Raw genomic sequence first — 24,881 nt, 5'->3', positions numbered from 1 at the left:
TTAGCTCTACCCTCGTCAGCCAGAAGGGAACTACAGTGTGGAGGGGGATAAACCAACTTCCTGCAAGCCTTGGTCAGGAAATGTGGCTGAAACATAGTCACGGGCCATTCCTTCTGAAAGGAAGGCAGTAAAGTCCTGCGTGGCTCTGTGCCCAGCAAGAGGAAGTGGATTTTTGGGTGAACTTCTGTTCACCTTCCCTGGTAGCTCAGATGGTAGAAAGTCTTCCTACAATGCAGGGGACCTGGGTTCAATCCCTGGGTAGGGAAGATCCCCTGGAGAAGGAAATGGCAACCCACTCCAGTATTCTTGCCTGGAAAATTCTATGGATGGAGGAGCCTGGCGGGCTTGGCGGGCTACAGTCCATGGGGTCGCAAAGAGTCAGACACGACTGAGCGACTAACACTTCTGTTCAACGCAAGACACCATCAACAAAAATGGGAAGGCCAACCACAGACTGGGGAATGATGTTCTCAGTGTATCTAACGCAGGATTCGTATTATACAGGCACCTTCGAATCAATAACAAAAGGACAAACAACCCAATCAAAAAACTGACATAGGATATGAACAGACCAAATTCACAGAAAAATCTATAAACAATCTACAAAAATATGAAAAAATACTCCATGTTGCTAGCAGTCAAGAAAATGCCAAGAAAATAAAGGATACAGCTTTTTGACCAAAATTTTGTCAAAGACTAGAATGACTGGGGCTCCCTCGTGGCTCAAATGGTAAAGAATCCACCTGCAATGAGGGAGACCTGGGTTCGATCCATGGGTCGGGAAGCTTCTCCGGAGGAGGGCAACCCACTCCAGTATTCTTGCCTGGAGAATCCCCATGGACAGAGGGGCCTGGTGAGTTATGGTCCGTGGGATCACAGAGAGTCTAAGGACTAAGTGCAGCAGAAAACGACTGGTAATAAACAACCAGCGTCAGCAAGGCTCCAGGGAGAGGGCCCTCTTACACCCTGTGACGGAGCTGTTAATTGGTGCCATCTGTTTTAGGACAATTTGGCAGCATCCACCAAAATTTGAAATAAGAATTCCCTTTTGCCCAGCAAGTCCACTTTTAAGAAATTATCCCATAGGTACAAGCATTCATTTCCACAAAGATGTAAGTACAAAAATTGCCAATGCAGCTTTTTTTTTTTTCAGTAATTGTAAAAAGTAAAAATCAGGAAATGACAAATGGCTAAACAAATTACGGCAATCCATTATGGAATCCATATGGAATACTATACAAGGCTGCAAACAAAAACTGAGGTAACTGTCAGGCATTGTCACGGGAAAAGTTACAGAACATTAAACTGAAGTGGAAAGAGTAAGTCTCAGAATAGAGACAGTACAATTCCATTTATTTAAAAATCCTTAAATCCATGTGTGTGTCTCTGTGTACATGTGTGTATATATACACACACATATGTACACACATATGCATATTCATGCGTAAAATCAATGTTCTGAAAAGACACATGCCATTCAGTTTTAGTGGTTTGTATTGAATTTTGGACAGTTAGTATGTATTATCTAGTAGATGGCTTCCCTGGTGGCTCAGACAGTAAAGAATCCGCCTGTAATGCAGGAGACCTGGGTTGATCCCTCAGTCAGGAAGATCCCCTGGAGAAGGAAATGGCAACCACTCCACTTTTCTTGCCTGGAGAATCCCATGGAGAGAGGAGCCTGGCGGGCTGCAATCCATAGAGTTGGACAGGACTGAGCAATGTAGTTAAGTAAGAGAATGTCTCAATTGATCAGGCCAAAATAGAGAAAAAAAATAAAGACTCAGATTTTGCTTTTAGTTGGCCTTCTACTCAATAAGGAAATAGCCTTGCTAAGGAACCAAGACATTTCCTCAGATTGCCACATGGCGGGATCCTTAAACATCACCCTGCACCTTTGGTCCTGGGTTAATTTTCTGGGAGCAACCCTCTGATTACCCGGGCTTCCAGGAAGCTCGATCATCAGGATTCCCCTCGGGACTCATTCCCTTGCTGGTGTCTTGTGTCTCACAGCTCAGGAACTGCCCTTGGCAGAGGACTGGGCTGCTGTCCCAAGGGACGCCGGAGGCCAGATGGGACCCCTGTGCTCCCGGCGGCTGAGACCTCCCTTCACGAGAAGCTGCCCCAGGAGTTCCCCCAGCTTTGGGATCTTCTGGAGTGTTCACGCCAAGGCTACGCCCTCCCGGGGGCTCCCAGCCAATCACTGCACACACTGTGTGGGCCCCCGGGAACCAGGTGAACCCGACCGGCCACAGGGCCCCACTCAGGACTCCTCCAGTGTGCGGTCTTGGCTCAGGGGCTCCCAACTGACCCACTCGAGCCCCTTCTGGGAGCCACGCAGCAGACCGAAGGGCTTTCGGCCTTCCCTCCTTCCTTGCCTCCTTCCGCCGGGGTCAGACCAGAAACTTCCAGCCCACATTTCGTCCTCTCCCCTTTATCCTTCGCAGACACTTCTCTTTAAGCACTCCTCCCGTGTCATCCGGGCCTCTGCCTCCCAGAGGACCTGGACTGACCCCTTTCTAGCTTCCGAGGTCCCCATGGGGTCTCTGCAGCTACATCACAGCCCTGCTCTCCCTGTAAAGTCTTGCTTTCCTCACCCCTTTACCTGGTTCGCAAGACCACCTGGGGGGCCCCCTGCATGTACAACTCCATCCCAGAGCCTGTACCTGGGGGACGGTCCTGTAACAGGAGGCTGAGCTTGTACCCCCTCCCCCCGCGACGAGGATAACTCTATTTGTCTTCTATTTGAATACCAAAGTAACATCTTGAAGCATAATGCTTCCAGAGTCAGACAAAGATTTAAGATTCCTAAGGCTGAAATATATTCCCACTTTTCTGTTTATGCCATGGAGACTCGTGAGGATGGTTTCCGCACGGGCAGGAAGGTCTCTGGGACACAGACGTGGGGTCCTGTCTGGAGCAAAACCTTCATACCTGAAGCATGGGATGCTCCGGTCATCCTTGCTCGAATCAGCCCCTCTCTCTTTTTGTTTCTTATTAATTTAATCTTTCCTCGAAAAATTTCCAAGTGATAGTCGAGTTTCTCTTTCAAATCATCTGGAAAAAAAGAGTCAGCATTTGACAACTGCAAAGTATATTAACCAGTTTCTCATAATTTTGATTGATTCTTAAAAACTGCTATTCTGCAGATGTTCCAAACTCAAAAAAGAAAGTTTGATTGAATGAACGTGCACAAAATGTGAACAAAAAGAGATTCAGCATTGAAATCAACTGTGAATATTCGTCTACGTTTCTAGTGAAATACTCCTTTCTCTCTCTCTTTTTTTTAACTTTTTGGCCACACTTTGTGGCATGTGGGCTCTTAATTCCCTGACCAAGGATTAAACCCAGGCCCTCTGCATTGGAAGCACAGAGTCCCAACCACTGGACCACCAGAGAAATTCATGAAATGCCTCCATTTTAATATATCATTATTAAAATTATAATAGGAAAAGCATAAATTATGGGGCTTTGGAGCACTCTGACTTTATTCATAACAGTTGTGGACCTAACTTGGTACTGACCCCCAGGCTGGTTATCAACCACTGAAGTCTCAGCTTTCTCATCAGTGAGAAGGCAGAGCTAACATAGTCCTTGCAGGAGTGCAGTGAGAAGAAGAAATGCGTCACCAAGCACAGAGCCTGACACTTAACAGTCACTCAGTACTCAGAGGTTAATATGATGATGATAAAGGAGGTCCTTTCCTTCTTGGAAGGAAAGCTATGACAAACCTAGACACTGTATTAAAAAGCAGAGACAGCACTTTGCCCACAAAGGTCCTCATAATCAAAGCTTTTTTTTTTTTTCAGTAGTCATGTATAGTTGTGAGAGTTGGTCCATAAAGAAGGCTGAGCACCGAAGAATTGATGCTTTTGAACTGTGGTGTTGGAGAAGACTCTTGAGAGTCCCTTGGACTGCAGGAGATCAACCAGTCAATCCTAAAGGAAATCAACCCTGAATATTCATTGCAAGGACTGATGCTGAAGCTGCAGCTTCAATACTTTGACCACCTGATGTGAAGAGCCGACTCATTGGAAAAGACCCTGATGCTGGGAAAGACTGAAGGCAAGAGGAGAAGGAGGTGGCAGAGGATGAGATGGTTGGGTGGCATCACCGATTCAATGGACGTGAATTTGAGCAAACTCTGGGAGATGGTGGAAGACAAGGGAGCCTAATGTGCTGCACCCATGGGGTCAGAAAGAGGCGGACACAAGTAGGGACTGAACAACAACAAGAGGTCAGTCTCTGGTGAGACGGATACAGATGCCTCAGAGGTCAGAGAGTCTGGGGGCTGGGGACCAATAGAGGCAGGTTCACTGTAGTCTTGGCAGAAGAATGAAAGAAATCTCTTTCCTTTTCTGTGAAAAGAGTGCCAGGGCCTTGCTCAGAGGTAGATTCCAGGCTGCACAACTATACTTGAAGGGTAGAGGTAGCATCTCAGATCAGATGTCTGCAAACACCCTCCAACATCCAGGACTCAGAGGAACTCTGTGTGGCAGACATGGGAGGAAACAGGCCGTTCTGGCAGTGGTCATCGCTGACATGAAGTGGAGGCTTTGAGTCGTTCAGGAGATGGCCATGCCGCGTGTGTGTAGTCAAGAGGGACCAGGACTATGAGAAAGGTGGACGGTAGCAGGTCAGCCCTGGACATGCCTCTCATGTAACTCAATGGAGGTGGTTGTCTGGGCTCCCGACCCCTGCCATCCCAATCTGAGGGACTCCATCACCAGTACCTACTGGTATGAGCCAGAAAAGACTAGCTGTAGTTCAAGAAAGTTCTCCTAGAGCCCACAGGAAATCACAGTGGATTAAAAGTGGGGGTGCATCAACCCTGAGCACCATCAGGACACAGAACACCCCATTTCCTGCATTTCCTGTGTTTGAGGTTCTGTGTGGGCCCAGGACTAAGCTCCTTGGTGGGGCGGGTGAAATGACCACCCATCGGGTGGCTGTGGATCCAGGAGGAGAAGTGGAGTATCTGGTCCACCATCTCTCAGCCATCAGTGGCGAGTCCTCTGATGCCTAAAGAACATCTGGGCAGATCTCCAGGTGTGTCTCTGAACTCTTGGCACAGTTCTGGAAGGCTGGGGTCCCTGGGAGTTCCTCAGTCCTCCTGGGACTGCACGTCCATGGCAGGGTCTTCATCCTTTGGGTGAGACGTTAGACTTCACAGTCCAGCAAAGATCCCCCTGCGGCCTGCTCCTGGCTTTACTGGGGCCTTTTGTCCCACATGTGGCCAGATGTGTTGCTCAGTCAGATGAGGAACCTAGCCGTCCTTCCGCATCCCCTCCCATGCACAAAGCCAGAGATAAACAGTGCTGCACTCCTTGGACTAGCGTGGCTCCTACACAGTCCAGTTCAGCCGCTCAGCCGTGTCCGACTCTTTGCAACCCCATGGACTGCAGCATGCCAGGCCTCCCTGTCCATCACCAACTCCCGGACCTTACTCAAACTCATGTCCATTGAGTCGGTGATGCCATCCAACCATCTCATCCTCTGTCCTCCTCTTCTCTCCTGACTTCCATCCTTCCCAGCATCAGGGTCTTTTCAAATGAGACAGCTCTTCGAATCAGGTGGCCAGAGTACTGGAGTTTCAGCCTCAGCATTAGTCCTTCCAGTGAATATTCAGGACTGATTTTCTTTAGGACGAACTGGTTGGATCTCCTTGCAGTCCAAGGGACTCTCAAGAGTCTTCTCCAACACCACAGTTCAAAAGCATCAATTCTTTGGTGCTCAGCTTTCTTTATAGTCCAACTCTCACATCCATACATGGCTACTGGAAAAACCATAGCTTTGACTAGATGGACCTTTGTTGGCAAAGTAATGTCTCTGCTTTTTAATATGCTGTCTAGGTTGGTCATAGCTTTTCTTCCAAGGAGCAAGCATCTTTTAATGTCATGGCTGCAGTCACCATCTGAGGTGATTTTGGAGCCCAAATAAAAATGAAGTCTGACACTGTTTCCATTGTTTCCCCATCTATTTGCCTGGAAGTGATGGGACTGGATGCCATGATCTTAGTTTTCTGAATGCTGAGTTTTAAGCCAACTTCTTCACTCTCCTCTTTCACTTTCATCAAGAGGCTCTTTAGTTCTTCACTTTCTGCCATAAGGGTGGTATCATCTGCGTATCTGAGGTTATTGATATTTCTCCTGGCAATCTTGATTCCAGCTTGTGTTTCATCCAGCCCGGCATTTCGCGTGATGCACTCTGCATAGAAGTTAAATAAGCAGGGTGACAATATACAGCCTTGACGTGCTCCTTTCCCGATTTGGAACCAGTCTGTTGTTCCATGTGCAGTTCTAACTGTTGCTTCCTGACCTGCATACAGTGCCTGGCCAATGAGTGAAATTCCTAAATGGAGCTGACGCTAGCTCGAGTCCCATTCCACTCTTTTTTCGGCTGCACGGGTCTGTCTGGCTGTGCACAGGCTTTCTCTCTTGTGGGGAGCAGGGGTCTACTCTTTACTTGCAGTGCGTGGGCTTCTCGCTGCGGGGGCTTCTCTTGTTGCAGAACGTGGCCTCTAGGCGTCCAGGCTCAGTAGTTGTGGCGCACAGGCTGGGTTGCCCTGCAGCATGTGGGATCTCCCCAGATCAGGGATCGAACCTGTGTCCCCTGCACTGGCAGGTGAATTCTTAACCCCCGAACCACAAAGGAAGTCCCCATTTCACTTTTGAGTTGGTGCAGCTCAGTTGCTTCTCGAAGGGGAACCTCCTCTTCTTTTCTTCCCTTGTCTCTTCTTCTTCCTTCCGTGGCTCCTCCTCTTTTTCCTGTCCCAGCCCATGGTGGGTCAGATTCACAGTAGATTAGGTAAACCTTTAGGTAGTATCCAATATGCATGCATTGCTTCCATGAGAAATGGACCCCACAGGCAACCTGCAGACCCCAGAGAGCTTATCCTTCATCTGGGTCCTCCCGGCTTGCCTCAGGTTTGGAATTAAGTTGTAAAACAGACAACTGAGTTCAAATGCTAAATGGAGCTCAGAAGATTTTGTTCTAGCATTCTAGTTCTTTAAAATCAGTGAACATGAAGGAATAAACCCTTGAGTGTAGTTGGTGTGATTAGAATTCTATAATGTAAAGCACCTGGATTGTGTCATTACCCTACATTAAGTCTTGGAATCATTCCCCATTTTCTCCAAATAAAATTCAAACAATGCCTTCATGAGGGGCTACTTTTTCCATTTCTGGTTTCATGCCCACCCCCTCCCTCCTAAAACTATACTCATACATAATTTACGTAAGTCCTCTCCCAGTGAGACAGTGGTAAGGAATCCGCCTGCCAAGGCAGGAGACCTAAGAAACACAGGTTTGATTCCTGGGTGGGGAAGATCTCCTGGAGAAGGAAATGGCAACCCACTTCAGTACTCTTGCCTGGAAAATTCCATGGACAGAGGAGCCTGGCAGGCAACAGTCCATGGGGCAGCAAAGAGAAGGACTTGATTGAGCGCGCGCGTGCGCGCGCACACACACACACACACACACACACACACACACACACTACATAAAATAAAAAACTATTCCAAACTCACCATATTTTCTGTTGCCTCTGGGCCATTTTCTCTGCCTAAAATACCTTTTCCTTCCCCTTCATCTATGTAATCTCAACTCATCTCAGTTCAGATGTCACTTTTGAAAAAAATGCTACTTTCTTGAAGTAGAGTTGATTTACAATGTTGTGTTAATTTCTACGGCACAGAAATTTCTACTGTTAATTTCTACTGTAGTGATTCAGTTATGTATATTCTTTTTTATATTTTTTTTCCATTATGGTTTATCACCGGACAGTGAATATAGTTCCTTGTGCTACACAGTGAAAGCTTGTTGTTGATCCATCCTAGACATCACTTCTTCAACATCATCCATGACCTCTAAAGACCAGCTTGCCCCTATGTTTATCTGAAGTGCTAGCCACCCCATTAGCCCAACCAGAAGGTCAGGGACCAGACTCTCACATCACCATCAGTGCTCCAAAGTACCTGCCTCGACACCCACCAAAAATGTTTTTTGTATAAAATAACTCAAGTGCCGCAGAGATAGCCCTACTTCAAAGACAATTAGAAAGACGGTCAGCATTCTCTCTCACCAAAATCACTCATGTCGTCTACCAAAATAACTTCTTCCAGGATATACTGTGAAGTGAGGGCCATGACGCTGGACAGTGTTCGAAGCAAGGCACTAAATTCTTCATTGTGGAAACAAATGATGATGCTGGCAGTAGGCAGTTTGGCTGGGTACGTTTTTTTCCGACACCTGCAGACAGAGGAAGAAAAGTATTCATCTAAAAGCATTAGATGTTTTGCGGACTCATTGAAACACTTTATTCACATTTTCCTCTTTATTCCTTTAATTGATGATTATGATGATGAGGTGACAGTACTTTTAAAACACAAAAATTAAGATACAAAAATCTCTTTAAACGTCTTATGTTGTTCTAATATTGTCTAGATCGTTCCCCCCTTCTTAATGCCCATCATAATTGCTTTTTCCTGAGACTCTGTTTTGATAAAATTAGTTCTGCTTTGGATATAGTATAAACATAAATTATACCTATATTTTCATTTCTATTAGGAAATGGATTAATAAGCTTATACACATTAAAAGGTTCAAATTAACTTGATCGTCCTATCTTCAAAGAAAATCCATGTGCTGTTCTTACACTTGTATAGTCTGCTGGAACAAAGAAATGTAATAATGGATATGGTGCAATTAGATTTCTTCCAAGGATCTGGCAAAAAATGTTTTATTATTTTTTTGTGCACTTAAGGGAAATATGGACACTGAATTTTAGTAATATTAATTTTTAGCTATTAAGCATTGTTTGGATTGCTTCCTTATTGGGTTGTGTTTTGAAATATTTTGGTTGTAAACGACAATTGGAACTAGCTTAAGCTTAAGAAAGAGGTACATTGAAAAGGGGACCCAAAGGTTCCACAGGACCTAGTGACAGGCAGGCTCCTGGAGCATTCAAGAGCAATTCTCACTAGAGGTTTGAAAGTCACTCAGACATGCTCCATTTCTGCTCGTCTTCTCTTTCTTAACGTTCATTTATCTGGGTTCACTGGGTCTTAGTCGTGGTGCGCTCGATCTTCAGTCTTTCTTGCAGCACATGGGTTGTGCAGCTACAGCGTTCAGGCACGCACACAGTTGTGACGTGCGGGGTCTAGTTGCCCAGGGCTGGAGGTCGGGCCTCCTGCACTGGCTTCCCAGAAACAGGTAGATCAAAAGGCCGACCCTCCGGTGAGATCACTGCCTTGTGCACATGTGTGCTCAGTCGTGTCTGACTGTTTGCACCCCCAGGGACTGTAGTCCTCCAGGCTCTTCTGTCCAGGGGGTTTTTCAGGAAGAATACCGGAGTGGATGTCCTCTCCTACTCCAGGGGATCTTCTTGGCCCAGGGATCAAACCCATATCCTCTTGTGTCTTCTGCATTGGCACGCAGATTCTTTATCACTCCTGCCACCTGGGAAGCCTAAGATCACTGTCTCATCAAAGAGTAAGTAGATGAGAGACGGGAATGGGGGAGCGAGGGTATCACCCCAAGAATGAGAGAGATGGTGAACTCAGGCTACTGGATCACAGCGCTAATATTCTATCTAGTCCAAGTTTATCATTTTGAGAAAACTACAAATTGAGCCCCTTCAGAGGAACGAGACAATGATACTGAAGGAGCCTAAATTCACATCACCTGAGTGTAAACCCTAAGAGAAACCTAACATGTATGGGTTTCTCCAAAATTAACTGCTGAATGTTGCTGTGGTCTTTCTGTATAGAAAACCTCTCGGGCCTAAATATGTTTCTTTTCAGGGTGAAGGTAATTTGGACAAGTGCTTGGTTGTCCATGTTTAGCTGATCTTGTGCTTTGCTAACGTGATTCCCAACGGTCTAGTTAAAGCAGGACTGTTATGGGTTGACTTGTGTCCCCCTACTCCGCATTCTAACCACCAGGACCCCAGAATACGACCCAATCTGGAAATGGGGTTGCTGTAATAAGCGAGAGGTCATCTGGGGGGCCCATCTAGTAAGGCTGGTGTCCTTACAAAAAGGGGACCTGAGGATACAGGGCGATGTGAAGAGACACAGGAAGAAAAGGGCCATCCCTAAGCCAAGGAGAGGGGCCTGCGCCATCCTCCCCGCAGCCCAGAAAAGAACCCACCCTGCCGACCAAGGTTTCTGACTTCCCAGCCTCCAGAGACCTGTGAGACAACAAATGGCTGCCATTGGAGCGTGCCAGTTTATGGAGGTTTATTATAGCAGCTCTACCAACCCAGCTGAAGAATGTTGCACTTTAATGTGCAGAAACACTCCTGAGCTTCTTTCCAGATGCATATTCTGATTAAGTACGTCTGGGGTCGGGCCTGGTATTCAGCGGGGCTGACATGCTTCTAGGGGCTCCCAGTGCTGCTGGTCCTCAGACCACACTCTGAGTCGGAAGGGTCTAGCGGGCAAATACATGAAATGACAGTCCTCTAAGCATATTAGAAAAAACATCTTGATAAGTGACTGATAAACTATTCTGTAAACAGTTTTTTACTTGTCTAAACTGTTAAATTGGAGAAGGCTTTGGCAACCCATTCCAGTACTTGTGCCTGGAAAATCCCATTGGCAGAGGAGCCTGGTAGGCTGCAGTCCATGGGGTCGCAAAGAGTCAGACATGACTGAGCGACTTCACTCTCACTTTTCACTTTCATGCATTGGAGAAGGAAATGGCAACCCACTCCAGTGTTCTTGCCTGGAGAATCCCAGGGACAGGGGAGCCTGGTGGGCTGCCGTTATGGGGTCGCACAGGGTCGGACACGACTGAAGCAACTTAGCAGCAGCAGCAGCTGCAGCAAACTGTTAAATTATGGCCATGGTGGGGAGGTCAGGGGGAACTTGCCTAAATCCAATCTTAAATAAAACCCACTTTTCTAAATAAGTCTTGGATCAAAGAGAAATAAACTGCAAATTATTTAGGAAGGAGTGCTATGACAAACCTAGACAGCGTATTAAAAAAGCAGACATATCACTTTGCTGACAAAGGTCCATCTAGTCAAAGCTATGGTTCTTCCAGTAATCACGTACAGATGGGAGAGCTGGACCGTAAAGAAGGCTGAGCGCCAAAGAATTGCTGCTTTTTAAACTGGTCCTGGAGAAGATTCTTGAGAGTCCCTTGGACTGCAAGGAGATCAAATCAGTCAATCCTAAAGGAAATCAATCCTGAATAGTATTAGAAGGACTGATGCTGAAGCTGAGGCTCCAATACTTTGGCCACCTGATGTGAAGAGCTGACTCATTGGAAAAGATGCTGAGAAAGACTGAAGGCAAAAGGAGACGGGGCCAGCAAAGGATGAGATGATTAGATAGCGTCACTGACTCAATGGACATGAATTTGAGCAAACACTGGGGCGTAGGGCCTGGCGTGCTGCAGCCCACGGGGTTGCAGAGAGTTGAACCCAACTTAGTGACCAAACGACAATAACAATTTAGAGATTTGCAAGCCTGAAAACACAGCATGTTAAAACCTAATGTATAGGGATTCCCTGGTGACTCAGTGGTGAAGAATTTGCCAGCCGTTGCAGGAGACATGGTTCTGATCCTTGGTCTGGGACGATCCCGCATGCTGGGGAGCAACAAAGCCCAGGTGCCTCCACTACTGGGCCTGTGCTGCAGAGCCGGCAAGCCGCAACCACTGGAGGCTGAGCGCCGAGGGCCCGCCACGACCGCTGGAGGCCGAGTGCCGAGGCCCGTGCTCTGCAACAAGAGAGGCCAGCACAGGGAGGAGCTCGTCCCCCACGACTAGAGAGAAGCCCGTGATCGCCACAACTAGGGAAAGCACACGCAGCAACAAAGACCCAGCGCAGCCAAGTATGACTCTCTAAAGAAAGAACTGTTAAAAAAAAAACTGTAATGTACATAGCTAAATCCTAGTCAGAATAAAACGAAGACTTATAAACGTATTATTATCATCTAAGGAAGAGGTGAAATAAACTATTTTAACCTTATAGAAGGGCAAAAAGACCACAAAAATGCATCAAGAGAAAGAAGACACAACCCCATAAAGGCAACTGGAAACTAATGAGTTAGAAGACAAAAAAAGTAAAATTGATAAATCAAAGCAAAAGATAGTTTTCTGAAAGATGACTAATGTATATCAATTTCTACCAAGCTTTTGAAATCGAGAAGAAAAATGTACAAAAATAAGAATGAGAATGAACGCAAGGTGCCAGAAAAGGTGAAAGAGAATTACGAAAACAGGACGCGTGAACTTTAAGCCGATAGATGTGAAAGTAAATGAAGAAGATTTTTATTAAAATAGATAGCTCTGAATAGACCCTAGAAATAGAAAGCCTGAGCAGAACAACCAATAATCTTAGAAAAAAACTAAACTTTTTCCATGTCTGCCAGCAGAAAATGGAGCAGTGATTCATACTTACCAGACAAGTTCCATTTCAAAATAAGAAATACATGATGATGATATTTCAATGATATAGAGCATAGAGATATAGAGAAAACATACGAATTCATTTTATGGAACTAGGAGAAGGCAATGGCACCTCACTCCAGTACTCTTGCCTGGAAAATCCCACGGACAGAGAAGCCTGGTAGGCTGCAGTCCGTGAGGTCGCTAGGAGTCGGACACGACTGAGTGACTTCACTTTCACTTTTCACTTCCTGCATTGGAGAAGGAAATGGCAACCCACTCCAGTGTTCTTGCCTGGAGAATCCCAGGGACGGGGGAGCCTGATGGGCTGCCGTCTATGGGGTTGCACAGAGTCGGACACGACTGAAGCGACTTAGCAGCAGCGGCAGCAGCAGTATAAATTTGATATAAAAATCTGATGACAGTAACTCAAAGAAGAAAAACAAAGCAGAGTTTCTTAAACCTGAGTCTTGCATAGGCTCAGAAGAAAAAAAACTGTCAACCCTCCAGGGCTGATTTCAGTGACTTTAATGTTTCCCAAATATGCATATGCAAACGAAAGTCAACTTCATAAGCTCTTGGAGGTGGTGGTGGTGGTGCATGCTCAGTCATGTCCGACTCTTTGTTATCCGTGGACTGTAGCCCTCCGGGCTCCTTTGTCCATGGAATTCTCCAGGTAAGAATCCTGGAGTGGGTTGCCATTTCCTTCTCCAGGAGATCTTTCTTACCCAGGGATTGAACTTGCATCTCTTGTGTCTCCTCCATTGCAGGTGAATTCTTTACCACTGGCACCACCTGGGGAGCCTCTTATAAGCTCTTACATAACCATAAATAAAGTTGTAAACTATTAGTAAAATACAGCTAAAATTCAGTTAAATTACAATTAAACTAATTTTACTTTTGGGTTGTGTTTTGCTGAAATGAAATTACCACATACAACCCATGTGCTTCCTGTTACAGCAAAGTTTCTTTAAATTAGACAAGTCCGTGCTTGGGTGCTAAGTCACTTCATTCACGTCCAACTCTTTGCTGCCACATGGACTGTAGCTCACCAGGCTCCTCTATTCACGGGATTCTCCAGGCAAGAATCCTGGAGTGGGTTGCCATGCCCTCCTCCAGGGGCTCTTCTCGACCCAGGGATTGAGCCCTCATCTCTTCCACCTCCTGCACCGGCAGGCGGGTTCTTTACCATGAGCACCACCGCGGAAGCCCTGACTAGCTAATGCAACTATGTATTTTATGACTGCTAACATCTCCAAGGACACAAAATTTTAAAATTTTCACAGAGAAATTGTAGACTTCTGAGGAACACTGATACAAACTAATCTAATTCATACAGGTCAAAACAATTAGACAAAATATTAGCAGATCAACTAAAACAGCATTTTAGAAAAATAGTATAACTAAGGTTAGTTTATTTCAGGAATGTAAGGATGGCTCAACATAAGTTATCAATAATTTGATGGGGGAAAGCCATAGTGATCATGCTAAGAAATTATTTGATAGAATTTAGCAGTCATTTCTGATTAGAATAAAATCCTAAGTCAAAATGAACCCACCCTCAATTGCCATAGCTTTGGCTAATCATTGAACATGCCAGAAGTGGACTTTGCTACCAAGAGAGAAATTCTGTTGCTCCTCCAGAATCCTCTGGCATTATTCTGACACACCCATGAGAAGAATTGTTTTTAAAGAAAGGAAAGGAAAATAAATGTTAATAAATAAAGGAGAAAATTTCAAGCAGAGGAACAGAAAGAAATGTCTTTAGTGTAATCAAAGGTATTTAGCAGAAGTCAATCACAAACATTAAAAAATTAATTCCTAAAAAAATAATTCCCAACTCATTCTACAAGACCAACAACACTCTGATGATAAAACCAGACAAGGATGTTCAATAGCACTCTTTACAAACACTGATATAAAATTCCAAACAAAATTTTGGAATTTCAGCAAAATCAAATGCAATAATATATAAAAAGGATAAGGCATCATGACCAAGTAGGGGATATCCCATAAATGTAACCTCTGTTTAACATTAGAAAATCAACATAATTTACCATCTTTATAAGCTAAAGACAAACACACCTCAATGCACAGAAAAGAATGTGACAAAATCCAATATCCATCTGATGAAAGACTCTCAACAACCTCAGAACAGAATGGAATTTCTGCCACCTGGAAAAGAGCGTCTATGAGAAGCCTAAAGATAACGTCATAGTCACTGGTGAAAAATGGAGTGTTAGGATCAAGAACACAGCAAGGCTGTCCAATATCACCCCTTCTATTCAACACTGTACTAGAGATTTTAGCCAGTGTGATAAGTTAAGACAAAGAAAAGCATCCAGACTGGAAAGGAAGAAGGAAAAGTGCAGATGTCATGATCATCTTCAGAGAAAATCCAATGAATAAATTTTTGTGATCCTGGGCTGAAAGCAGAAACAAATTATAAAAAATATTGAACTCCATTAAAACGAAAAACGTTTGTTTTTCAAAAAGCACCAACTATTGAGAGAATGAAAAAACAAACCATGGACTAGGAGGAAATATTTGCAATTATATATATGATAAAGGTCTTACACTTAAATATATAAAAATTTCCCAAAACTCAATAATAAGAAAAGAAATAATCCAATTTCAAAACAGGCAAAATATTTGAAGTTTAAATTTAAAACGGGCAAACTATAAAGAAGATACACAGAGAGCAAGTAAACACATAAATAGAGGCACATTAGATATCAGCAAAATGCAAACTGAACCTCAGTGAGATCCCACTACACACTCATTCGACTGGCCAAAATAAAAAAGACTGTTCACACCAAGAGTCGGCAAAAAGGTGGAGGAATTGGAAACTTCATAGATTGCTATAGTGATCAAAACAGTATGGTACTGGCATGAAAAACAAACACACAGATCAATGGAGCAGAGTAGAAAGTCCAGAAATAAACCCACACATATGGTCAATTAATTTACATTACAATGAGCTCAAACAAATGAGCCAAGAATACAAAATGTGGGAAAAAGTCTCTTCAATAATTGGAAAAACTGAACAGCCACATGCAAAGAAGGAAATTGGATCTCTATCTTATACCATATTCTCAAGTTAATTAGAAATGAATGAAATGAATATAAGGCCTAAAACTGTTAATCTCCTAGAAGAAAAGATAGGCAGTGAGCTCTTTGACATCAGTCTTGAATTTTTCTGGATATGACACCAAAAGCAAAGTAACAAAAGCAATAATAAACAAGTGGGACTGTATCAGACCAAAAAGCTTCTGCACAGCGAAGGAAGCCTTCAAGGAAACAAAAAGGCAACCTACTGAACAGGGGAAAATACTTGCGAATCATATATCTGATAGGGTGTTAATATCTAACATATGTAAAGAAGTCACACAACTTAATAGCGAAAAAACAAACCAATCAGATTTGAAAATGGGCAGAGGATCGGAAGAGACATTTTTTTTCCCCAAAGAAGACATATAAATGGGCAACAGGCACATGAAAAGATGCTCAACATCACAAATCATCAGGAAAACGTAAATCAAAACCACAATGATATACCACGTCACACCTGTCTGAAAAAGGCTCTTATCAAACATCCAAGAAGTAACAAGTGTTGGGGGGACGTGGAGAAAAGGGAATCCTTGTGCGCCATTGGTGGGAATGTAAATTGGTTCGACTACTATAGAAAACCAGTACTGGAAGTTCCTCAAAAAATTAAAAATAGAACTGAGCCAGAAATTTCTCCTTTGGGTATTTATCTGAAGAAAACAAAAGCACTAACTCAAAAAGATATATGCACCCACCTTGTTCATTACAGCATTATTTACAAGAGCCAAGAGACGGAATCAACCTAAGTGTTTATGAGTGGTGAAGGGATAGAGAAAATATGATCTATATCTATCTATAAAGTTCATCCATTAAAAAGGAGGAAATCTCGCCATTTGCAAGCACATGAATGGATCCTGAGGGCATTTTGCTAAGTGAAATAAGTCAGAGAAAGACAGTTACCACAAGATCTCACATACGCATAGAATCTAAAACAAAGGAACAAGAAACAGTACTTCTCCCCCCGCAAAAAACAAGTTCATAGATACAAAGAACAGATTGGTGGTTGCCAGAGGCAGGTGAAGGAGACAAGAAAGCTACAAAATTCCAGTTGTAAAATAAATGTCAGGGGGATGTAAGGTACAAGATGGCAACTGTAGCTGAAAACACTGTATGGCATATTTGAAAGTTACCAGAAAAGAGGATCTTAAAAGCTCTCATCACAAGGGAAAAAAAATTGTATTATGTATGGTGCCCCTGTGCTGGGTTCAGACCCTTCAGTCTGGTCTGACTCTTTTGGACTCTATGGACTGTAGCCCACCAGGCTCCTCTGGCCATGGAATTTTCCAGGCAAGAGTACTGGAGAGGGTTGTCGTGCCTTTCTCCAGGGGATCTTCCTGACCCAGGGATCAAACCAGTGTCTCCTGCACTGCAGGTGGGTTCTTTACCACTGAGCCACTGGGGAAGCCCCTGTGTATGGTGATCAGACTTAGACTTACTGTGATGATCATTTTGCAATAAATACAAATATCAAATCATTATGTTGTCTATCTGAAATGAATATGTAATATGTAAAAAAAAAAATCAGAGGGAACATACATGACATTCCTCGTATCTGGCACGCTTCTGTAGTGGCCCAAGTTTTTGCTGATAATGTGATTAAATCCATATGTTGAATATCCATGAATAAGTTCTGGGATTGAATAGTTAAAATTCTCACCTGAAAGAAAAGGTGTTAAGTCACATAAGTAAGTATAGGTTTACCACCGTCACATTGATAAAGGACAATAACAAAGATATCCTGAATTCACTCCCTGTATAACATGTCAGAGTAGTTTTTGTGGAACCTAAACTATGCCCAGACGACAAGGTTAAAATCAAAGGATTCACACATATCAAAGCAGCTGCTGCTGCTAAGTCGCTTCAGTCGTGTCCGACCCTGTGCGACCCCATAGATGGCAGCCCACCAGGCTCCCCCGTCCCTGAGATTCTCCAGGCAAGAACACTGGAGTAGGTTGCCATTTCCTTCTCCAGTCCATGAAAGTGAAAAAGTGAAGTCGCTCAAGTCATGTCTGACTCTAAGCGACCCCATGGACTGCAGCCCACCAGGCTCCGCCGTCCATGGGATTTTCCAGGCAAGAGTACTGGAGCGGGGTGCCATCGCCTTCTCCGCAGAGCCCTTAGCAAAACCTGAACAATGAGTTACCCTCAGTCATTCAGTCTCTCCAGAGAAGTATGTGCTCGGCCTCCTTGGTCACATCATGATTCACAACTGTCCTGTGAAGCTATATTGACCGAGGGGTTTTAGGGAAGGTGAGAGCTAGTCCCTCTTCCAAAACTGCTTGAGAGAATACAACAAGACGACCGAGGACAGCCAACACGTCAGTGTGCAGCAGTGTTAGTCACTCGGTCGAGTCTGACTCTTAGTGACCCCACAGACTGCAGTCCAACAGGCTGCTCTGTCCATGGAATTCTCCAGGCAAGAATACTGGAGTGGGATGCCACTGCCTTCTCCAGGGGATCTTCCCAACACAGGGATTGAACCTGGGTCTTGCCCATTGCAGGTAGACTCTTTACCAACTGAGTCACCAGGGAACCCATTAGTCATAACAATAAATAAAGTTGGCATAAAGTGAAAGAAAGTGAAGTCGCTCAGTCATGTCTGACTCTTTGCGACCCCATGGACTGTAGCCCACCAGGCTTCTCCATCCATGGAATTTTCTAGGCAAGAGTACTGGGGTGGGTTGCCATTTCCTTCTCCAGGGGAATTTTCCATTAAAAGATAAAAAAAAAAAAAAAACCTCTTAGATGGTAATAAAAACCAAAATGAAACCATAAAAGATAAACAAGATGAACTAATATGGTTAAAAGTGGAAGAATGGTCAAAGAATACAGGAGTCAAAATATTTTTTAAAGTATAGAATTCACTGGAAGGACAACCCAGAAAGTCATTTTATACTTACAGTAAGTTACAATAAAGATTTAATAGTCATGAGCTTGTAGACATCAAATAATGCTGCAACAAAATGCTTAAAAAAACACTTTAAATATATCAATATATACTGCCACAAATAAACAGAAACAATTTTTTAAGAACACCTGCGAATCAAAGAAAAAGTCAGAAACTCGAATGATGCAATTAGTTAAGTGTCCTTGGTAGATTTATATTGTGCCCCGTTTATGGGAGAATGAACTGTCTTTTCCATTGCCCGAGGAATGTTTTCCAAAACTGATATAAATTCTATGTTGCTTTTAAAGCGGGTTCCCATCAAAAAGCAGTAACCCCATTTCTTTTAGGTCCTCTTTCTTACACCTAAAAAAATCCTTGGCATGACACAGCAGACAAGCGTGGGGGTTCCCTGAAACATGGAGGTAAGGGGCCAGATTGGCTAGGGGTCTCAGGACTGGAGGAAGGACACAGTGGGCTGCTGATTTCTTTGTTGCCTCCCGTAAATCCCAGACTTCAGGTCAGTGCAGTTCAGTTCAGTCGCTCAGTCGTCCCCGACTCTTTGTGACCCATGGACCGCTGCACGCCAGACCTCTCTGTCCATCACCATCTCCCAGAGTTTACTCAAACTCATGTCCACTGGGTCGGTGATGCCGGCCAACCATCTCATCCTCCGTCGTCCCCTTCTCAGACAGGGTGCTGTCAAACCCTGCAAGAGGAACCACTAATAGGCGCAGGCAAAACAAGCTCCCAGCTAAGCCTGTTCCACTTAGCCCCGGGGCCAGGAAAGGGGACGAACAGAACCACAGAAGACTTCCGGCAACAGCCGCTCTAGGCCAACCGGCACCAACGGGAGAACCACAGCGCCCCCTGTGGCTCCCAGGAATACACACGCGTGCTCAGCTGCTCAACAGTATCCAACTCTCTTTGACCCCGTGGACTGCAGCCCGCCAGGCTCTTCCGTCCGTGGAATTTCCAGGCAAGAGTACTGGAGTGGGTTGCCATTTCCTTCTCCAGGGACTAATACATGATGATCCTAAATAGAAGCATGCCAAAAACCAGCCGCAAAAATACATGAAACAAAGCCCAATAGAGTTGAAAGTAAACTCTTTGTCTGTTTAGAAACAGACAAACCCACAATTATAATCCAGGTCTTCAACACCCACTCTTAACAACTGTCAGAACTACCAGCCAAAAATGCAGCAAGGATACAGAAGAACCGAACAATACAATCAGCCAACCAGATCTAATTGAGATTATATTTATATATGAAGCACTTCACCTAACAATATCAGAATACAATTTTTGTTTCAAGTATCCATAGAGCATTCACCAAGATAGACCATATCCTGGATGATAAAACAAACCTCAACGAAACCGAAAAGAACTGAAATCAGGCTCTCCTCCTCACTAGGGAGTAGCAAATTTTGCTTCTGGAATATGTGCTGTGTTCAATCATGTCCAACTCTTTGTGACCCCATGGACTGTGGCCCACCAGGCTCCTCTGTCCTGGTACTTTTTGAGGCAAGAAGCCTGGAGTGCGTTGCCATTTCCTACTCCAGGGGATCCTCCTGACCCAGGGATTGAACCCGCGTCTTTTGTGTCTCCTGTTTTGGCAGACGAATTCTTTCCCACTGTGCCACCTGGCTTATTTTATAAAAGGCACCTTTTATTTTATAATACTTCTTGAATAAAACCCTTCAAAAGAGAATAAAAATGTACAGCATGGTGACTACAGTTAGCATACTCTATTATGTACTGTATTGTACACTTGAAAGTTGCTGAGAGAGTAGATCTTAAAGTTATCATCACATGAAAAAAATTTAACTATGTGTGATGATGGATGTTAATGAAATTTATTGTGGTAACTAAGTTATGACCAACCTAGACAGCATATTAAAAAGCAGAGACATTACTTTGCCAACAAAAGTCCATCTAGTCAAGGCTATGGTTTTTCCAGTAGTCATGAATGGATGTGAGAGTTGGACTGTAAAGAAAGGTGAGCACCGAAGAATGGATGCTTTTGAACTGTGGTGTTGGAGAAGACTCCTGAGAGTCCCTTGGACTGCAAGGAGATAGAACCAGTCCATCCTAAAGGAGATCAGTCCTGGGTGTTCATTGGAAGGACTGATGTTGAAGCTGAAACTCCAGTACTTTGGCCACCTGATGTGAAGAGCTGACTCATTTGAAAAGACCCTGATGCTGGGAAAGATTGAGGGCAGGAGGAGAAGGGGAGGACAGAGGATGAGATGGTTGGATGGCATCATCGACTCGATGCACATGGGTTTGGGTGGAGTCTGGGGGTTGGTGCTGCGATTCATGGGGTCACAAAGAGTCAGACACGACTGAGCGACTGAACTGAACTGATCTGTTTTGCAATATATGCGTGCATACGTGCCTGCTCAGTCCCTTCAGTCCTGTCTAATCTTTGTGACCCTATGGACTATATGTAGCCCACCAGGCTCCTCTGTCCATGGGATTCTCCAGGTAAGAATACCGGAGTAGGTTTCATGCCCTCCTCCAGGGGATCTTCCCAACTCAGGGATAGAACCCACCTCTCTTGCATTGCAGGCAGATTCATTACTGCTAACCTCCTGGGGAAGCGCTTGTAATGTATACATATATAAAATCATCGTTGTACACTTAAAACAAGCTCAATATTATATACCAATTACATCTCAATTTTAAAAAGAATGAAAAGAGAAGGCACAGATTTGTGCAAAATATTTGCAACTCACGTATCAAAGGATTTGAAACTAGCATATATAAAGTCTTAGAAATCCCAGTCTTTAAAGTCTTAGAAATCAGAAGACAAACATCCCAATTTGAAAATGGACAGGGGCTTCCCTGGTGGTTCAGTGGTAAAGAATCCGCCTGCCAATGCATTAGACACAGGTTTGATCCCTGATCACGGAAGATACCACATGGCTCCGAGCAGCTAAGCCCAAGTGCCAAAACTACTGAAGTCCCAGCTCCTAGAGCCCGAGCTCTGAGATAAAGAAGCTCACACACCACAGCTAGAGAGTAACCCCCACTCGCCTCAGCCGGAGAAAAGCCCACGTGGCCACAAGGACCCCGTACAGCCAGAAATGAATGAGAAGATGGACGGAAGACTTGAAGAAGCCCCTTATATAAGATGATGTGTGGCCATTAACCACATGAAAAGGTGCTCAAAAATCCTTAGTCGTAGGAAAATGCAAATTAAGGCTACACTGATACCTGCCATTTCTCACCCATCATAATGGCTAAACTCTAAATATCTGACCATGTAAGGTGTTGACCAATCTGGAGAAGATGAATTCTCCTCCACTGCTGAAGGGAATAGGCACTGGCACCCTTACTTTGGAACTCAGTTTGTCATTTTCTTTAAAGTTGAGCATTTTATTGTGGTTCAGTTGCTAAGTCATGTACGACTCTTTGCAACCCCACAGACTGCAGCAGCCAGGCTTCCCTGTCCTTCATTATCTCCCGGAGCTTGCTCAAACTCATGTCCATTGAGTCAATGCTGCCATCCAACCATCTCATCCTCTGTCGTCCGCTTCTCCTCCTGCCTTCAATCTTTCCCAGCATCAGGGTCTTTTCCAATGAGTCAGTCCTTTACATCGGCTGGCCCAAGGATTGGAGCCCTACCTTCAGCATCAGTCCTTCCGATGACTATTCAGGACTGATTTCTTTTACGATGGACTGGTTGGATCTCCCTGCAGTCCAAAGGACTCTCAAGAGTCTTCTCCAGCACCACAGTTTGAAAGCATCAGTTCTTTGTCCCCCAGCCTTCTTTATGGTCCAGCTCTGACATCTGTACATGACTACTGGAAAAAGCATAGCTTTAACTATATGGACCTTTGTTGGTAAAGTGATGTGTCTGCTTTTTAATACACTGTCCAGGTTTGTCATAGTTTGTCTTCCAAGGAGCAAGTGTCTTTTAATTTCGTGGCTGTAGTCAATCGTCCACCCTGATTTTGGAGTTCAAGAAAACAAAATCTGTCACTGCTTCTACTTTTTCCCCTTCTCTTTGCCATGAAGTGATGGGACCAGATGCCATGATCTTAGGTTTCTGACTGTTGAGTTTTAAGCCAGCTTTTTCACTCTCTTCTTTCACCCTCATCAAGAGGCCCTTCAGTCCCTCTTTGCTTTCTGCCATTGGAATGGTATCATCTGCATATCTAAGGTTGTTGACATTTTTCCTGGCAATCTTGATTCCAGCTATAAGTCATGACATACTTTGCACATAACTTAAATAAGTAGGGTGACAATATACAGCCTTGACATACTCCTTTCACAATTTTGAACCAGTCCATTGTTCCATGTCCAGTCCTAACTGTTGCTTCTTGACTTGCATACATTGAATTGCATAAGGATTTTCCACAGTTTCTTGTGATCCATACAGTCAGTCTTTAGTGTAGTCAATGAAGTATAAGTTTCTCTTGAATTCCCTTGCTTTCTCTATGATCCAATGAATGACAGGGGTTCAGATCATGACAAGACCAGGAGCTGACTGTGGCACAGATCATGAGTTCCTTATTACAAAGCTTAGGCTTAAGTTGAAGAAAGTAGGGAAAACCACTAGGCCATTCAGGTATGATCTAAATCAAATCCCTTGTAATTATAGTGGAAGTGACAAATAGATTCCAGGGATTAGATATGGTAGAGTGCCTGAAGAACTGTGGACTGAGGTTTGTAACATTGTACAGGAGGTATTGACCAAAACCATCCCAAAGAAATGCAAGAAGGCAAAGCGGTTGTCTGAGAAGGCTTTACAAATTTAGCTGAGAAAAGAAGAGAAGTGAAAGGCAAGGGAGACAGGGAAAGATACACCCAACCGAATGCAGAGTTCCAGAGAATAGCAAGGAGAGATAAAAAAGTCTTCTTAAGTGAACAATGCAAAGAAATAGAGAACAATAGAATGGGAAAGACTAGAGATCTCTTCTAGAAAATTGGAGATACCAAGGTAACATTTCATGCAAAGATGGACACAATAAAGGACAGAAATGCTAAGGACCTAACTGAAGCAGATGAGATTAAGAAGAGGTGGCAGGAATACACAGAAAAACTATACAAAATCGGTCTTAAAGATTGGACAACCACTATCCTGTGGTCACTCACCCAGAGCCAGACAACCTGAAGTGTGAAGTCAAGTGGGCCTTAAGAAGCATTACTACGAACAAAGCTAGTGGAGGTGATGGAATTCCAGTTGAGCTATTTCAAATCCTAAAAGATGATGCTGTGAAAGTGCTGCACTCAATTTGTCAGCAAATTTGGAAAACTCAGCTGTGTTCACAGGACTGGAAAAGGTCAGTTTTCATTCCAATCCCAAAGAAAGGCAATGCCAAAGAATGTTCAAACTACTGTACAATTGCCATTACTTCACATGCTAGCAAGGTAATGCTCAAAATCCTTCAAGCTAGGCTTCAACAGTATGGGAACTGAGAACTTCCAGATGTATAAGCCAGATTTAGAAAAAGTTAAGCATACAGCTTCCATATGAACCATCTATCCTATACCGAGGTATTTACCTAAGAGAAACAGAATATTTTTATACAAAGACTTATATGTGAATATTCATAGTGGCACTGCAATTCATTCTAGAACAGCCACAAATACACTTCAAATACATGCTATACTTTGCTTAAAGAAAATGAGGAAGATATCCACGGAGGAGGAAGAAGGGGGGTGATGTTTTTACTGTACCTATTAAAATTTATTTCTTAGAAACACAGAAAGCTATCTGAAGCAAATATAGCAAATTACTTTAAAATTCTCACATTTATGAGGCAAATACATACAAGCCTGTCTGTGTTATTTTCTCTCTGTGGTTATATATATATGAACATATATGAAATACTTCGTAATTTAAAATTGCATTGCTCTAAAAAGGGCAGTCTCTTCCTCTTCCCAGTCTTCAACTTATGGTATATTTTTCCCTTACTGTGGCTAACAGGGGAAATCAAAATACTTACCTAATCTTAACAACGACTTCGGTTCTGCAGGTTCATCTTCACTAGCCCTTTGCACCCTCACGTTGTAAGCTCTCGGTATGTGCACTGAGTCAGCTTTGCTTCGCAGTTTTTCTCCAAGGGACCAAATTAATGGATTTCCTTTCTCCTGGGTCTTCTCTTGCTTCTTCACATGATTGTAGTGAAGATAAATACTTAAGACGGCTATCCAGATGCCAAATGTCAAGGAGGCACAGAGTAAGCTCTGAATTATAACATTTCTCATTGTAAACCTAGCATTTTTGAAGGCCCATTTTAATAGTTCCTAAACCAGAAGGATTTACGAGAAGCTGTATTAGATATTTTCATTGTTTGAGATCATCTACTTGGCTTAAATTCAGTTTACAGTGTTTTTAAAACAGGATCATTTTGACATCAGTGCTTATCTCCTACTTTGATAAGATAAAGTGTACCCTTAGGAAAAAACCTCTTAAAACTCCATATTCCTAAGATTTCTGCTGGGCTGTAGTTGTGCCATGCAGGATCTTCATGTCGAGTGT

At 43.7% G+C, this 24,881-nt stretch overlaps 1 protein-coding gene across 1 annotated transcript in view; it reads right to left on the bottom strand.

The window, feature by feature from the left end:
- The window catches only part of GALNTL5 (polypeptide N-acetylgalactosaminyltransferase like 5), a 51,217-nt gene extending 26,610 nt beyond the window's left edge, over positions 1–24,607 (bottom strand). Inside the window, exons 1-4 of the mRNA XM_068972880.1 lie at positions 24,346–24,607; positions 17,041–17,161; positions 8,081–8,247; positions 2,932–3,054 (exon numbers count right to left, since the gene is read on the bottom strand). Of these exons, the coding sequence (XP_068828981.1) occupies positions 2,932–3,054; positions 8,081–8,247; positions 17,041–17,161; positions 24,346–24,607 (673 nt within the window). The remainder of the gene's footprint in view (positions 1–2,931; positions 3,055–8,080; positions 8,248–17,040; positions 17,162–24,345) is intronic.
- Positions 24,608–24,881: the final 274 nt, after the last annotated feature.

This window comes from Capricornis sumatraensis, chromosome 5, assembly GCF_032405125.1.
Source record: "Capricornis sumatraensis isolate serow.1 chromosome 5, serow.2, whole genome shotgun sequence".
Lineage (NCBI taxonomy): Eukaryota > Metazoa > Chordata > Mammalia > Artiodactyla > Bovidae > Capricornis > Capricornis sumatraensis.
The sequence above is the reverse complement of the archived record's forward strand: the minus strand, read 5'-3'. Positions and strand labels throughout refer to the sequence as shown.